General features: G+C 38.8%; 1 protein-coding gene across 1 annotated transcript; it reads left to right on the top strand.

Moving 5' to 3' along the window:
- Positions 1–14995: 14995 nt before the first annotated feature.
- Positions 14996–16133, top strand: LOC113291665 (uncharacterized mitochondrial protein AtMg00810-like). Its single transcript, XM_026541171.1, has 2 exons — positions 14996–15318; positions 15431–16133. Exons 1-2 carry the CDS (start codon positions 14996–14998, stop codon positions 16131–16133), a joined length of 1026 nt encoding a protein of 341 aa, XP_026396956.1.
- The last annotated feature ends 2453 nt before the right edge of the window (positions 16134–18586 follow it).

The raw sequence follows: 18586 nt of genomic DNA, 5'->3' as shown, positions 1-18586 counted from the left end.
TCCCGGCGTTGATATCCCGATTAGTGGTGTTACCGTGCATCCTTTCAGTGCAATCAATGTATCTCGTGGAATTGCGTCCTCTACCACCAGCACTAGCGGAACAGGAGGAGATATTCCATTAGGTGTGATGCCTCTTATCACCAGAGCCAGAGAAGTTGCGAATCCCGGCGAGTATGGCGCCTCCATCTGTCACCAGGGCGACTACCACTCCTCCCTTAGGACGAGGGGCCGGAGGATCCAGAGGAGGAAAACCCTCTATTACCATGGTGGATTTAATGGAGAAACAAGAAATCCTTGCTAAGGCACAGACAGACATGGCCACAACTCAGAAAGAGGTACTCACTTTTATCAAAACACTAACTGATCGGTTGCCACAAGAGCCGAGACAGCCTCTAGGGCCAACAAGAGGTGCATTAAGCACGCCTGGAGCGGGTACCTCAGCAGCGCAGGCCTACATGGACGAAGAAGCTCGTGTTTCTCCTGAACGTCTGAGAGAAAGGGACCAAGAGCGTACCTCAGCGGCGCATCCCTACATGGACGGAGAAGCTCGTGTTACTACTAGCGTACAAGAGAGAGGGACCAGGAGCGTTCTAGGGAGAGGGACCAGCCATCCAACTTCATCACACGTGAGGACTTGGAGAGATTCCTCCAAAATCGTGGCAAGGGAAATCTGATGGATATGCACCATCATCAACCTCCATACCCCCAAGACGTGTAGTGGATTCCTCTTCCCAGGGGATACACCTCCCCTCAGTTCACCCTTTACGATGGTACTGGTAACGCTCGTGAACACATCTCCCGATTTTTGGAATCCTTGGGGGAACATGAATACAATTATGTTCTCCGCCTGAAAGAGTTCTCGAAATCACTTACGGGAAGGGCATACACCTGGTACAACAACATTGCACCTAACAGCATATCCAATTGGGGAGAGATGGTCAGCACTTTCTACAGGAAATATTTCTTTGTGTCTGAGCAAATCACCTTTTCGGATCTAGGGGGAGTATCTCAGTGGAACAATGAACATCCGAATGACTTCGTTAAGAGATTCAGGACTCAAGCATTGGATTGTCATGATCTGAACGTTACTGAATGCCAGTTGGTAGAGTTGTGCATCAACGGGATGGTACCCATATACCGTGTCTTGTTAGAGAACTTGGGTTTCCAAACATTCTCTGAGCTCCATGAAGCTGCCAAGCGTTCAGCCACAACCTCCCAAACGTTGTTGGAAAGAACCAGAGTTGTTCGAAGCGAAGATCCACGTGAGAGTCGAGGAAACAGGCGTCTTATCAACAAGCAATATAACACTGGTCCTTCTGCGAGCATGGTGGGAGAAGGCGGAAAAAGGAAAGCTCCGGCAACCGAACAACAACCCAAGCGTGCGGCTCCAGCGCACACAACTTCATCTCGAAAAGGAACGGGCAAGACTCCTGCGCAAGACGCTGAAGATACAGGCTTACCATTTCCGATGAATGAAGTAATAAAACTCTTGGAAGCATGGATTCAGGACGACGCTATCAAGCTGCCCCCTGTTAGACGCCCGTCGACTGAGAAGGACATGACGGACCCCAAGTACTGCTGCTATCATAGGTTTGTCAACCACCCGACCAAGGACTGCAACAAGTTGAAACAAATATTTAGAGAAAAGATAGAGGCGGGAGAACTCCAGCTGGGGAACGAAGGTGTTCATAGAGATCCTCTTCCTATCAGGAGCTGCATGATTTCTGGGGACTTTGTTCGCAAGACTGTACAATCTATGATGGAGCATTTGTGTGAAATCTTATATTTATCCCAGGCACAACTTCAAGACATATTCACAGCCCTCAATCATATCGTGTCAGGCAGGCGTTTGTATCCAGAAAAGGAAGATGTCTCGAGACCTCGGTCTTTTCCGGAAGATACCTCCAGCAAGGGAAACTGGGGACTCTTGACCGTCACTCATTTGAAAGATGTCAAGTTCGATGGCACATTGATCGATGAAGCCTCCGAAATCAACATCATCACTGTCAAGACTGAGGGCCGCAAAAATTTCAAAGCAAGAAGATACTCGCAGTCCAACCGTGATCAGGATCTCAGAAAGAGAATTCATGGACGCCTATGGATGCATTGATCTTGACGTCAAAATTGGTGATACTCCAACACATGCCAAATTTTACATAGTCAATGAATGTTCGAATTACGACATGGTCCTGGGATGCCTATGGATACACCACAACAAAGCAGTGCTGAGGGCGCATCCTTTACCGGTTTCGGTACCTGAAAGAATCTCCAACGAGCCATCGAATATTGAAGGTTGTTTGTTGGCGTATCGACAACTTGCGAATGTGACGCAACTTCCTGGAGAAAGCCCATCGTCATACCTTAAGAGATTTCGAGCTCAAGTAAGTCTCATTGAACAACCTTTTTTACAAACACTAAATCACCTTCCTGCGGGGTCTCGGGGACTCGTTTCGCCTAACAGACTGACCGCCACTAAGAGATGCGAGTGGAGTGTCGGTCTTTTTAAACACTTTGCCAAGAACTTGGAAGCAGTCAGAGACAACGTGTCCCAGAAGTAAGACGTTGTTCCCAGTCCAAATCCGTTTCAAATTGGAGATATGGTAGCAAAGATAACCACGTTTCAAGTTGGAAACGTAGCAGTGAAAATAGCTACCCAATCTGATTTGTTGGTAAAGGAAGAGGAAGCGTTTTTGGTAGCAGATGTTATCTTGGGCGGCTATTGCAGGATCATCAATGCAGACAAACTCTAGGGTGTGATTATTCACTTATGATGACTTAATCCCTACAACACCTAAGAGCACGACACTACCCTTTTCCTCCAGTTTCCTTCGTATAAATTCCTCCAACAATTTCCCTTTATTGCAATGTTTGTAATTCCTCCAAAATAATCGCACTGCTTGCTTTCATAATTATTAGGGTTTCAATTTTCAAGTAATCAAAATATTATTTCCCTTAGAAATTTATTCACCTAGGCATGACACAAAATTCTGAGTCATCCTAAATCATAATTATCCAGAAAGAAAACCCAAAAAAGAAATCCTTATGCCTTTTGTTGGGGGAATAGAACATGTAAAAGAGAGGAGGGGGAAAGTGATTTGAGTGGTCTACTTCAACAGAATCAGACTCACGCCAGGAAAGCACAGACAAGTTTGTGGTTTTATTATGGCATTACTTCCTTTATCACAAGAATCACATACAATCATATGAAGGCGCACCATTGCACCTGAGGAGATTCAGATGCAGTCCTAATGAAGAATTTGTCTCAAGAATAACATAAATAAAAAAACCCTTGTTCAAAACAAGCAAGCAAAAAAGAAGACCTTGAACTCAGCCACCACTGAATACAAGGGGAAAATTCACCAATCACGAGAAAATACTCAGAAAAGAAGAAAGGGGAAAGAACATGAAGATTCAGTCATCAAGAAGATTGATTGTGTCTTCACCGCCACTAGAGCCTGCTTCAACACCATCATCATGGGTTTCTACTGCTTCTTCCTTTGGATCTACCTCAGCTTCCACTTTGGACATTTCTGCAGCAACGTTCACCGCTTCAACACCCTCTGCAGGGACAGCTTCCGTATCTTCCTCAAAGGCCACCGCAACATTGGAGATTGTACAGATCACATTCAGACGCTCGGGTTCGTCTGTGTCAGAATCGAGGATTATCACACCGTCATGGATTGGATAATCACACTTATCTTCTCCTGGAGGCCGTTTGGGTTCAACCCTCCGCCTCTTTAACCGTGCTACAAACCTCTCAGTTGTTGCACTCACTGGTACTTGCGACGCTTCTTCATGCCTCCATTGCTCCTCCATGTCGATCGAAGTTGAAAGGGCACGGATATGTCCCCTGGAAATACGCGGATTCATAATGGATATCCCCTATATAGCACGACCGACTTCGCGAAGTGGGAGGTCGATTTTAGCCATTACCTCCTCGTGCGCATCAGCCTCAGGCTTGTTGACTTCGAAACTTTTTTCTGGGGAAGTTACGGAGTGGTCATCACCAACCGCTTCCATGATGTACTGCAAAGAAGAAGAGGTTACATTTGCATGTCAAAAAAAAATCATCATCACCATCGGTCAATCATGGAATCGGAGCAGTACCTGAGACATAGAAGAAAACGATTACTTAATAGGAATAAGGAGTCTTCTTAATATTTTACAATCCAACAGGATCCCAAGAGAAAAAGGAGTCTTTGCTTGCCACTTATAAAGGCTACTGATCCAGGATAGTGATCAACAATGCTTATCAGATATGCGATGCTTATCGAACATATTTGGGATAAGCCGCCGTATAATGGGAGGAAGTGCACCTAATCTAAGAAACAGACCGAGTTTCGTCCAGGGATATGCGGAGGAAGTCAAAGAAAGCCGAAGCGGCTCGACCAACCAAGTCGTACTCTCTTTCAAACCCTAATTAAGATCGGAAAAGACCGTTGAAGAGGAATGGATCAACCAGCTTCGGGACGTATGGGGCATATAACAGTCTTCTCTCACGTGGTAAATATGTATTTACTTCAGCTTGGTCATTTCAGTATGCAAATTGTCACCATCTCATGCCTACCACACAATAATGTAATCATTATATGCTAGGCAGGGGACTTAATGTTGATGGTGGATTTTCGTTTAAGGCTAAAATTGTAAAAGCCGAATTTAATATGCTGACATCATGTAAAGGATAAAGCCATTTGAGTGATGAATACTTCTTCACTTTATTAATTCACCTAGAATGGAGCATGTGGCAACAATCCGTGTGAATTAAATAAACCCAGAACGGAGCACGTAGCAACAATCCCGATTTTCTGTGGATTTATATCATTATTAATTAATGCTTTATTATCCTTATATTTCTTGTGTTGTTCCCGGGAACCCTCACTATTGGTGCGGCATGAGGACTGAGTGTTGCTCCTAATAGAGTAACATGAATCTCCGAGTGTCAATAGTGAGGCATGCAAGAAATTCCCGTACAGGCTATATCTAGGTGTGTTATACTAGCCCGATTGAGTAAAGTCTCTCGGTGTGTTATACTAGCCCGATTGAGCATTCCTCTCGGTGTGTTATGCTTTCCCGATTGAGTATAATCTGGACTGCCAGTGCCAGTCTCAGAAATAATCATGACCACGCAGGTAGGCCGCATGATTTGATAGCCTAGACGATCCTCATTAGGAGCAGGCTATCACCACAATGACCACCAGCGGGCCCGGTTATGCCCTGGATGGTCGAACGCATGCCTTTCCCCCAAATAGACACCAAACACCAGCCCTGAAGAGGGATGGTCGAGCATGCATGGAGTGGCTAGCATGCGCAAGATTGTCAAAAACAGTCTCAAAAGAGGTCGCGACCGTCCAACTTCGCAGGCACTGTTGGACGGCTTGGATTGTCCTTCGATCAATTGGTGAAGTGTTGGTACGCCCATTGGCGGGACCATTTTCCACCTACCTGATCGGTTCTCTCACGGTCAAGCCATGAATCAATGAAAGATTTCCCAAAGCATGGTTTCGTGATGCTTTTAAAACCGTGAAAGTCCACTATTTGATCACGACCATCCAACTTCGCAAGCATGGTTGGATGGCTTAGATCACACCTAGGACTGTGGAGCAAGTACATACATGCTCACCGCCAGCCCAATGAGGGTCCCACACGATCGGCCTCCTGAAAAGAGGAGCGCAACTCACAAAACCGATCAGTTGAAGTTGCTAGCTCACAACCGATCCAAAACCCTAATTAGGATTTGCGGCATGATTCATGTGTCGCAAATCGACCATGAGCGTCCATCTTTGCAAGCTTGGAAGGAGGGTGTAGATATAGATTAAAAGGGTCTCGAGCATGCCAACACGATCATTGTGGGCCTATCTACAGGCATGACCGATCGTCCAAGGCCGGCTGTCGGTTCGTGCGCCCAAAGGTGGCATGTCACGTCGCTTTAAGGAATCCTTTGCGACACAGGATTCCTATTGAAAACAGATCTCGACCACTCCTCTTCGCCGGCCGAATCGAGTGGTTTAGATCGCACCTTCGCGAGACGAGCTAGCATGGGCGTGAATACCGATGATCCACCTCCATGAAGGACCAATCGGTCCCACCAGAATTTCCCCCTAAGCTCAAATTCGATCGGGCTGAAAATGGGTGCTTGCGCACCTCCTAAACCCTAATCCAATGGTCGCAGATGAGGGTCACAGGCCATCTCGTCCGTCCAACTTCGCTAGCTTGGATGGACGGCCAAGGAAAGGAGTTAGGAGGCCAGTGAGGCATCACCATGATCACCGTCCGTCACTCTTCCACATGGAGTGATCGGCCAAGGCATGGCTCGCCCATGCAGCCTCCAAACGGTCACTCGAAGATGGATGGACGTGATGCTATTTTAAGATGCTTAATTCGTGACTTACTCTGTTAAGCTTTAAAACAACGATGCTTCATGCATATTGAATATATTCGATGCATTACATGCGTAGAATACACACGGTATTTTATAAATATCGAATTCCCAAATAACTTAGTTATTTAACCTAGCATCACATGCTACTTCCTGTGGGTCCCACGATCCACACACTCGAGACATCAATCATTTCACAAACTGGGGGATACTTACTGGGGTATCGGTATGGCGGTTTACAGCATACAGCGTGGAACGCGCCATCACAAGAACGTGTCAGGAAGACATGGACGGTTAGCGATGATGGGAGAAGTGGGTAGAACTGATCGTGGGACACTAACACACGACCCCACTATCCCATCACTCCACTTCCTCCACTTACCACGAGAGACGAGGGTTATGCGCAATGGATTGTATAAATAGGTTCTCTTCCCTATTTCCAAGACAAGACAGAAATCAAGTGTTGATACAACGTATCCAAACACCCAGAGCTTATTGCTTACATTATTGCAAGCCAGTTAGACATTCTGATACAAGTCATAAACAGCCAACACCTTCACAATCTCAACACCTTCTTCGCTTCCCTCCCTAAGATCAACCCTGTCTCCTTCACTTTGTGACCGAAGCAAGTCTGGAACGGCCATTTCTTGGTTTAGGACAGAATTGTACAGATTGATCTCTCGAATCAGAAAGCACTCCCGTGTAGTGCATTTGTTTAGGAATTAGATTCGTTTCTCATCCACACACCCAAATTTACCAAAAACCGCAGAAACAGTTTCACCCATAAACAAATGTGTTCCAGAAGAACAAAATACTCTAAAAGTCTTTTTGGTGCACAATGGAAGGAAGCAACAAGATCGATGATGTTGAGTTATGTCCTATTGTTATCTCTTGCTTTCATGCTCTTGATCATGAAAACGAAGACAAACTAGCAGTTCAGATTTTTTCACAGTTGGTAGGAAATCTTCTTGGAGATTTTAAGGTTGTACAAGAGCAACTCGGTATTGCAACAAGGAACCTTGATTTTCTGAAAGGCGAACTAAAGAAGGCAACTGCGGAGATCGTTCTTGTTCAATCCCTAGTTGCTGAGAGGACTTAGGATTCGTCAGATCTTGGTTCTAGTGCTTTAAGGTCCAATATTTTGTCAAAATTAAAGTCGTTCATGAGTTGGTATTCACGTACTGGCAAAAGAATGAATAGACTTTTGACAAATACAAAAGTTAAGCCTATATTGTCAATTCTTTGATGGAAGCTAGGTTAAAATCTTTTGTTTTCAAGGATTATGTCTATTATTATCGTTATGCAAATAGTGATTGAAGATAGATTGAATCCTTAAGTATTCCGCAGTATTGATCATCCATGATCCATATTTTATGTATTACTGTGAGTCTCTGTAATGTATCTTATGTTGAGCACGATACGACCGAGTTGATTATTTTTTGAGTAGCTTTGTTGGTTGTTCCGTAAGGTACTTTATGTTGAGCATTTTTGAACTAAATTAATCATCTTGTTTGGTTATTTAGTTATTTCTCCATAAGTCTTTTAATGTTGAGCAAAACAATTGAAAATTAAATTGATTACTTTTGTAATTAGTTTGGTTGTGTATTCCAATTAGATAATTATGGGTTCACTTGTAATTAATCTAGTTGAGTATTTTCATACTCCGTAATATCTCTCTTATGTTGAGTATATGAACGACTATCCTATTCATTTTCTAATGGTTATGTTCGTCGTATGCTCCGTAAGTTTTCTTATGTTCAATTGAATCGAACACCTCGTGTGTTTTAATTTGATTGCGCATTCTGATTAAATTAATCATGGGCTTACTTGTGATTAATTTGATTGAATTTTTGGTCTCATGATTTTTGGTGTCCAATAAAATCCTTTTTTTTCTTTTGAAATTAAGGTCGCTCTTGTTGTTCTTTCGGAAATGACATCAAATGGGGGAGAGTTCTTTTGAACTTGTGTTTAATGGTAATATCTTGAGGGGAGTGCGATTGTGGAATATTAGAGGGGTTATCTTGTATCTTTAAACTCCTTGATGAATGCTATTAGCTTCGGCTATATGATTGCATCTAAATTAGATGGTATGTATTTTCTTTTAGTCATGAAATGTCTCTTACGGAAATTTCATTATGATCTCGTTCTAGTACCTTTGCCAATTTTATTGACAAAAAGGGGGAGAATTAATATGTAGTTCACACTACAAATACATATGGTTTTCGGATCATTGTGTAAGGGGGAGTGGTTTCCATGTGAGATGGAGTATTGACTAAGGGGGAGTGATACATATCACCATAGTATTATTGTTGAAGTTGTGATACAATTGAACTTTGACACTGTGTAATAATACTATGACACTGTATAACAATGATCGAGACCGATACTTTCTCATTGTTATAGCTACGGATCTTCAACAACGGTGATACTAAACTTACAACCTTTGGGATCATTGGAGTACTTGGAAATGATGAAGATTTAGAGGAATGTTGAATATTAGACATGTGGAATAGGATCTACTAAAGTTTATTTATTTATTTTTGTATTCCATATGTATTGATAATTTTGTCACTAAAATTGACAAAGGGGGAGATTGTTAGAGCATTGCTCGGTAGAACTCGCATGCGTTGCTATCTCAAGCATGTTTATCAATGTTAGTGATCAGAACTATAAGTCTTGATTTCTAGTCTATTTTAGCTAAGTCTCGGACTAGGATAGAAAGTGTAGTTGAGCTCAAGGACTTCATGGCGATTCATCATACAAGAAGAAGAACTACTCAAGGAACCGGTGGAACTTCTCGACAAAAAGGTATGTGAAAACTTGAACTTATCTGTCACTCAAAAGTCTATCTACTCTATCTCCTACTATTTGAGACAAGAAGTCGTATGCTATATATATAGACTGGATTATACACATTTGGTATTTCGAGCCGAGTATACCTCCCCCATCTATATCTCGAAATATGTGTTGGCAAGCGTTTCGCTTCGATCAAGTTTATCTTTACCTAGTGACGAAAGTCATGATACGTTTCAATCACTTTGAAAATTGCTTTGACGAGAAATGGTTTGTGAATAACAACTATATAACGTCCTCTAAGAATGTTTCAATGATTGAAATGAGATTTTAGATTACATAACCAATGGTGGACATAAACATTATTGTGGAAACACATTTATGTATAAGTCCTATTCCTTGAACCAAAGTTTGCGAACTTTGTTGATCAAGAGAAACCGGAAAATGGCGTGAGCCAAGTCCGCGAACTCGCCCATCTATATCTCAAAATATGTGTTGGTAAGCGTTTCACTTCGATCAAGTTTATCTTTACCTAGTGAAGAAAGTCATGATACGTTTCAATCACTTTGAAAATTGCTTTGACGAGAAATGATTTGTGAATAACAACTATATAACGTTCTCTAAGAATGTTTCAATGATTGAAATGATAGTTTAGATTACATAACCAATGGTGGACATAAACATTGTTGTGGAAATACATTTATGTATAAGTCCTATTCCTTGAACCAAAGTTTGCGAACTTTGTTGATCAAGAGAAACCGGAAAATGGCGTGAGCCAAGTTCGCGAACTCAGCCAGCGAACTGCCGAACTTCTCATCCCGAGAAATTCTGCTGGAGTTGACAAACTAGACTAGTCCGCGAACCGTCGGAAGGTCTTTGCCAATATTTTCTGCTGGAGTTTGTAAACTCTACCGGTTGCTTAAGTCCGCGAACCTAGTCTGCGAACTTGAGAAAGGTTATATATCTGAAGATGATTTCTGAACTTAAACTTATAAAGACTAAGGAATGCAGTTTGCAAACCGTGGCTATAAAGTTCATGAACCGATTCGAGTGAATCAAATCATCTTTGCTTCAATTGTGTCTTGTATAGTACATGAGATTTACTTGAAATTGAACAACTCTCTAACTAGTTCATTTGAGTCATTTGAACTAGTTATGGTGAAGAAGAACATGGTTGATATGAGATGCTCATATGAATAACCTTTTGGTTGACTATTATTGAACCAACAAGTGCATACGTTTGGGTACGGTTAACAAACCTAGAAACGTGCATTGTCAAGTGTGTATAACAAGATAAGTTTTCAATCTAACGGTTGAGAAATATTAGCTTGGATCTAAATCAGGTTTTCATCTAACGGCGGATATTGTTTTCTTTGTAACCAAGGCAAAACCCTGATTTGAAAGACTATATAAAGGAGACATCTAGTATTATGAAAAACTAATCCCTACACCTTATGTGTGATACTAGTTTGCGTACTAGAGTTGATTCTCCTTTAACCTCTGGTTTTCTTTTCTTAAACCGGGTTAAGGACTTAAATACTTCATTGGGATTGTGAAGCCAGACCGATACTACTTTTGTCATAGTTGTGTGATCTGATCTTGCATCTTCTATCGTACGAGTACAATCAGATTGATTGGCTTGAGATTGATATCTCTAATAGGCAAGATATAAAAAGTAATCACAAACGTCTTCGTCTCATCGATTGTGATTCCACAACATCTTGTTTCGCTACCATACGATTAATATTGTTGTGAGGTGATTGATTAATCTAGATTGTTCTTCGGGAATATAAGATCGGATTATCAATTGGTTCCTGTTCACCTTGATTATTATCAAAAGACAGAACAAAACCTTTTGGGTTTATCTGTGGGAGACAGATTGATCCTTTGATAGACTTGTCTGTGTGAGACAAATTTGTTTATTGTTAAAGCCTGCGATTTTGGGTCGTAGCAACTCTTAGTTGTGGATGAGATCAGCTAAGGGAATCAAGTGCGCAGTATCATGTTGGTATCAGAGGCATAGGAGCATAACTGTACCTTGGATCAGTGGGAGATTGATTGGGGTTCAACTACAGTCCAGTCCGAAGTTAGCTTGGAGTATCCTAGTGTTTGTAGCTGCTTAATACAATGTGTGTTCATTCTGGACTAGGTCCCGGGGTTTTTATGCATTTGCAGTTTGCTCGTTAACAAAATTTCTGGTGTCTGTGTTATTTCTATTTTCGCATTATATTTTTTTATATAATTGAAATAACACAGGTTGTGTGTTTGAATCAATCAATTGTAAATTCGACCTTGGTTGTTGATTGATATTGATTGATCCTTGGATATTGGTCTTTGGTACCATCCAAGTTATTCCTTGTGTTTGATTAAAGACTCACTGATTTCTATTAGCTTGAGTAAATCAAAACAAGAGAAAGATATTAACTCCTCGATATACTTTAATCTAGATTGAGTCTGACTGTCTAGTTTATTCTCTATTAAAGTATATTGAAGTTAGTCCATACAGATTGCTAAGCGAAATATTGGGTGGTGGTGTTAGACCCCCGCTTTTTTAAAATCGATTTACAAAACAAAAACGAAGCAACAACAACAACAACAGTAGCAATAATTCAATCAACAACATCACTCCTGTAATTCAGTTTGAATTTACAATGTCAACTTCCGCTGGTACTTCTTCTTCACTTCCTTTTACAAATATTACGAATTTTGTTTCTATGAAATTGGATGGATCAAATTATTTGCTATGGCGTGATCAATTTGAAGATGGTTTGATCTCTACCGATCTGTTTGGTTATGTAAATGGTGAATTGCAAGAACCATCACAGAAAATCATTGTTGATGGAATTGAAATTGTAAACCCAAAATGGATTTCTTGGAGAAAGTTAGATAGATTTGTGTCTACATGTCTCAAGGCTACCTTTACTGAAACTATTAGTAGTGATGTTCTTGGTCTTACAACTGCTAAGGATATTTGGGATTATCTTTCAACAAGCTTTAGAACTCAATTTCTGGCTAGGAAAAATATGCTTAGAACCCAATTACATGAAATTAAGAAAGGAAATCAGTCTATTGTGGTTTATCTACAAAGGATTAAGTCCGTCGCTGATTCTTTGGCTGCAATTGGATAAAAGGTTAATGATGGAGATTTACTAATGTTTGTTATCAATGGGTTAAGCAGTGATTATGATGTGTTTGTCATATCTTTACAAAATAGAGAAACACCATATATTTTTGGTTAGTTAAAGGCAAAACTGCTTTCTCATGAACAAATTTTAGCTGACAGACAACAACAAGCTGCTAATGCTTATGATGAACAGAATTCAACTGCTTTTTATGCTAAGAATGCTTCTAATGGTTATCCTAATAATATAAGGAATGGTGGTAACAAGAATGGTAATGGTGGAAATTTTAAGAACAGTCAATATCAGCATGGGTCAAATTCTTCTAATGGCTCTAGTTAAAGTGGTGATAGAAGACCTTATGTGGATTATTCAAAGCTGCATTGTCAGATCTGTAAGAAAAATGGTCATATTTCTACGAGGTGATTTTTTAGATATTATCCACCTTCAACTGGTACTTCAAATGGTGGTAATTCAAATGGTGTTCCTTCATCAGGCTATAGAGTTCAAGCAAATTATGCTTCTTCTGATAATCAAGTGCATTGTTCTACTGATCCAACTACATCTTCTAGTACTACTCAACATGCCTTCACTAGTTTGAATGTCCATGGTGATCCATCTTCTTCCAATACATTCTGGATATCTGACAGTGGTATTTCTACACATATGACTGGGGATAAATATTTGTTGCAAAATACTTCTAACTACAGAGGCAAGGATACTTTCATCATTGGAAATGGTAAGCCTTTGTCTATATCTCTTGTTGGTAATGCTAAGATTCACACCTCAAAAACAAGCTTTAAATTGGATAATGTCTTACATGTGCCAGACATGAAACATAATTTGATGTCAGTTGCTGAATTCACTAAGGACAATATCTGTTATATTACTTTTGATCCTTTAGGATATGAGATAAGAGATTTACATAATCATGCTCTATTAGCACAGGGGAAAATGATAAATAATTTGTATCCCATTACAACTCCTATGTTGTAGTATGCCTTTTCATATCTTCTTGCTTCTCCTCAAGTTTGGCATAGCAGATTAGGGCATCCTTCTTCAAAGATAATTCAACAACTTCATACTCATAAAAATATCATTGTCAAGTCTGTTAATTTTCAAGGTATTTGTCATCCATTCCAATTGGCAAAAAGTAAAAGACTTCGTTTTTCTTTATCTAACTCTCATGCTTCATCTCCACTTGCACTAGTTCATTGTGATGAGTGGGGTCCTTCCCCTGTTACTTTATTAGAAGGTTATAGATACTATATCATTTTTATTGATGATTTCAGCAGATTTCATTGGATTTATCCTATGCAAGTTAAAACTGAGGCCTTACAATCTTTCAACATTTCAAAAGTTTAACTGAAAATCTTTTTAAAACAAAACTTATAGCCTTTCAAACAGATGGTGCAAGTGAACTGGTCAAAGGAAGTTTTAAAGGTTTTCTTGATTCATCTGGTATTCAACTGAGAATTTCTTGTCCAAAAACACCAAAGCAGAATGGTCTTGCTGAGAGGAAGCATAGACACATTACTGAGATGGGAAATACACTTATTTTTAATGCTTCTTGTCCTAAGGAGTAATGGGATGATGCTTTTCTTGCAGCTACTTATCTTTTAAATAGAACTCCGACTCCTATACTTCTTGATAAATCCCTTTTTCAAGTCTTGTTTAATGTTGTTCCAGATTATTCTTTTCTAAGAGTTTTTGGATGTGTTTGCTATCCTTTTCTAGGACATTCTAGAGCTGATAAATTGTCTCCTAAATCAGTAAAATGTATTTTTATTGGTTATAGTATTTTGCATAAAGGATATAAATGTTATAATCCTATTTATAAAAGAACTTATATTTCTAGACATGTTATATTTTCTGAAACTGAGTTCTATTTTTCTCCTTCTACTGATTCTCCATCTTTAGTTGGTCCACATCAGTCTTCAGTTCCTTCTACTGATTTTCCATCTTCTGATGTTATAGAAGATACTTCCTCAGTTTCATTAGTTCCAGCTTCTTCTTCAAAAATTGTCACAAGGTCTCAAAGAGGTATTATCAAAACCAAAGCTTTTCATGATCATGTGTCTTATGATTCAGTTAAATATCCTCTTCCATCTGCTTTTACTTCTTTGCTTAACACTCCATCTGAACCAAAAAGTTTTAAAGAAGCAATTCTAATTCCTGACTGGCAAGATTCCGTGAAATATGAAAATGAGGCTTTGCTAAGGAATGGTACATAGGATTTAGTGGATCCAGAACCTCATATAAATATTTTGGGCTGGAAGTGGGTTTATAGAGTTAAACTGAAATCAGATGGTACTGTGGATAGATGTAAATCTAGGTTGGTTGCTCAAGGTTATAATAAACAAGATGGAATTGACTATGGTGAAACTTTTAGTCCTGTTGTTAAGTCCACCACAGTTAGAGTTGTCTTGTGCATTTATTTTGCAAGAGGTTGGTCAATAAGGCAATTGGATGTATCCAATGCCTTTTTACATGGAGATTTGACTGAAAATGTTTACATGAAACAACCACCAGGTTTTATTAGTGCAGAATTTCCTAATAAAGTATGTCATCTGAAAAAGAGCTTGTATGGTTTATAGCAGGCACCAAGGGCATGGTTTCAAAAGTTCAGTTCTTCATTGCTATCTTATGTCTTTGTTAAGACAGTTCATATTTTTCTACGTTTGTATATGTTTTTGGTTCTCAAATGATGGTACTTCTTTTATATGTTGATGACATTCTTTTGACTGGTACTTCTGATGCTTTGCTTGATCATATGGTTACCCTTTTATGTTATCAATTTGCAATGAAGCAATTAGGGGATATGAATTACTTTTTGGGCATAAAAGCACACAGGACTGTTAATGATATTTTACTAACACAGAAAAAGTATACTCTTGAGTTACTTAAAAAGTCTCATATGACAGAGTGCATTCCATGTAACACTCCAGTGGCTAAAGGACCTAGAGTGTCTATCGATGATGGTACCATTTTATCAGATGTGTCTTCTTATAGAACAATTGTTGGTATGTTGTAGTATTTGTGCTTGACTAGGCCTGACATATGTTTTGGGGTTAATTATGTAAGTCAATTTATGCATGCTCCTACAGATGTTCATCTGTTATTGGTAAAAAAAAATTCTTAGATACCTAAAGGGCACTATTGGTTATGGAATTACACTAAGAAAAGGTGATATAACTGAGTTAACAGCTTACACTGATTCAGATTGGGGAAATTGTCCTGAGACAGCTAGATCTACATGTGGTTATGCCATTTTTATTGGTAGTTCACTAATTTCCTGGTCTAGTAAAAAGCAGCCTACAGTGTCAAGGTCTACTGCAGAAGCTGAGTATAAGTGTCTATCTGTGGCAACAGCTGAGTTGGAATGGCTTTCTTCTTTGTTGTCGGAATTACATATTACTTTGAAGTTGCCAATTGCTCTATATTGTGACAGTAGTAGTGTCATTTACTTAACAGCTAATCATGTTTCTCATTCCAGCGCAAAACATATAAAGATACACTATCATGTGGTTAGAGAATTGGTGGCTAGTGGCTTCTTAAATGTGCAGCATATTGCCTCAGAACATCAGCTGGCAGACTTGTTTACAAAAGGGTTATGTGCACCAACTTTTAATTCTCTACTGCATCATTTACTTGGCTCCTCTGCTTCTACATTAGTTAGTTCTGTTTCTACTTCAACATGTAGTTATCCTTCAGCAAATTCTGCATATACTTCAAATGTTCCAGCACATACTTCTATTTCAGCAGGATTGGCTACTGGTTTTACTTCTTATGCTTCCATCTCTGATTGTGGATTGCCTAAACATGTTTCTTTTTCTGTTTCTTAGTTTGTGCTTTCTCTTTCAAACTGATTGTTGTAACCATTATCAGTTTGAGGGGACTAATAGGAATGTTAGTCAAGTAAAGTCAATCTTGACTTGAGAATCATTGGTAGTTCAATCAGATGTCTAAGTCCTGTCTGAATGGGCCAACTGTTTTCTATCTGTATTTAATGTGTCTGAACAAACCATTATTGGGTTAACGTTCTTTTATTCTTTCTTCTTCAATACAAAATTTCTTTCTTCGTATCTGTTTCAACTATTGTTTCTTGATTATCATGAGATTGTAATAATTCTCAATATATTCACGTCTTTATGCTGATGATTGATGACAGCAGAATATTGGGACATAGATTTTCATCCACTAACTCTTTACTTTTTTCTTGAGTTTTCATGAGAAAAACAATTGATTTCTCATTGGTCATTGTCAGCAGAAAATCACAAGTATAACCGCAGTTTATAATGTTCATCCAGATCTTTAAGACTACTAAGAAAATTTCTCACCTTGTTTACGCCGAGTCTTCTTCATCACTAACCAGGAGAAGAAAATAAATAGGGAAAGCGTAATAGAGAGATTGGAGAAAGAATGATCAAAAAAAAAAAAAAAAGATAATAGAAGGAACAATATCAGCGACAACTCGGGCTATGGACCATTTTTGAGTTTCTTAAATTTCTCCAATTTCCGATGTTTTAATATTTAATAAATGGAAAATAGCTAATTAACCAAGATTAGTGTTTAAACCTATAGCAAAGGGAAGAATGTGCACCCCGGTTTAATAGGGGTGCACAAAGTCGCACTCTCGTTTTAATATGTAAATTCAACCTAAAATCTTAAATAGTATCACCATACATAAGGAAAAAATCTATTCAATATTTTTCGTATTAATTGTCATTTCCTTTTTAAACAAAAATATTTATATATGGACAACTATAAAATTCCTAATAAAGCTTTTTCCTTCCTATTCATATGGATTCATAATAAAACCAAAATATCTTGCCTTTTATTTTCTTCAAGCATTTCCTAAGATAATAATATTATCCAAATTATATTTTTTAATATATGAATTTTAGTAATAATGTAATATTAAATAGGATTAGTCATGACATTTCTTACAATTCCCTTGTAATATATTTTTGAAGCATAAGATTCTCTTAATACTTTGACTTTGTCAATTAGAACAATTAATAGAAGATAGAGGGAGTATTAAATAATTCCAATTATGTACTAATTCTGATTCTTCATAGTCTATTTATTTATAGAGTAAAAGTAATTTAAGAAAAAAGATAGACATAAATCCTAAAAACATAACTATAATTAAAGCCTTGCGTAATAAATTAATAATATTTTGATTCTTCATAATCTATTTAATATGAACACAAATTTAAAATAGTCACATAATAATGTTTATGAATATAAGTTCTGAAAATTAGTGATGATGTATCATTAATCCTCACCTACGAAATAGAATTTCTATTATAGTGATCATGTGTATCCAGAAAGAACTCTCAGCTTATGAAATTGAACGCAAGGAAGTTCGGTTGTACGAAGGACTTGTTGACTTGTACATTTTGGTTCCAATGGGTGTAAGTGACAAAGAAGAACAAGTGCCAATTACTCTCGTCAATGGCGTTAACAGCTATGATGTGGTTTTGGAACGTCGTGGGTTAGCGATGGATTTTTACACTTTTGATGCCAAGGCTTTAATCGTGGGCGCAAGTCTGAAACTAGGAGATATGATTAATAAAAAACACGACCGTGGCCGAAGATTCACCTTAAAGCTTGGAAAAAAGACATCAAGCAGTCCTTCTCAAAAGAGACACGTCTAAACTTTTCAAGTATGACTAGGAAGAAGGTAGAGTTAAATTATCTTATAATGATGTAGTAGTAGCCAAAAGTAATGGTTGGTTTTCTGCTTCAATAATAATAAACGTTTCTTTGTTTTCATTTTTCTATAAACACTTACAGGGGTTAGTCCACGAGTGAGTTTGGGGGAGTTTAATGTATTTTGAATCTTGGGGATTTTGAGGGAGTTTAAGAGAATGTGGGGAGTTTGAGAGAGTTTGGTGTTTTGAGTGTGGGGAGTTTGAGAGACTCTCCAGAAATCTCTACTTTTTTGAGAGATTTGGAGTGAGGAAAAAATACACTATAAACTCCCCAGAACTCCCCCAAAAACACCAACTCCCTACCATTCTAATTTTAACGACTAACAGGGAGTTTGAGAGTTTCTTTCAAACTCCCCCACGACTAACAGGGTTTTCTAGGGAGTTCGGGAGACTCTTCTAAACTCTCCCACGACTAACAAAGATTTCGAGAGACTCCTTTGAACTCCCCCACGACTAACAGGAAAAAACCAAACTACACCCAACTCCCCCAACTCCCTTGAGAACTAACACCCTATTAATAGATTTTTTTGGTTTTACTAGATATAAATCAAAGTTTGTCTTTGTGTAGTTTTGCTTGG

Source organism: Papaver somniferum, chromosome 6, assembly GCF_003573695.1.
Source record: "Papaver somniferum cultivar HN1 chromosome 6, ASM357369v1, whole genome shotgun sequence".
In the NCBI taxonomy this organism is placed as follows: Eukaryota; Viridiplantae; Streptophyta; class Magnoliopsida; order Ranunculales; family Papaveraceae; genus Papaver; species Papaver somniferum.
The sequence above is the reverse complement of the archived record's forward strand: the minus strand, read 5'-3'. Positions and strand labels throughout refer to the sequence as shown.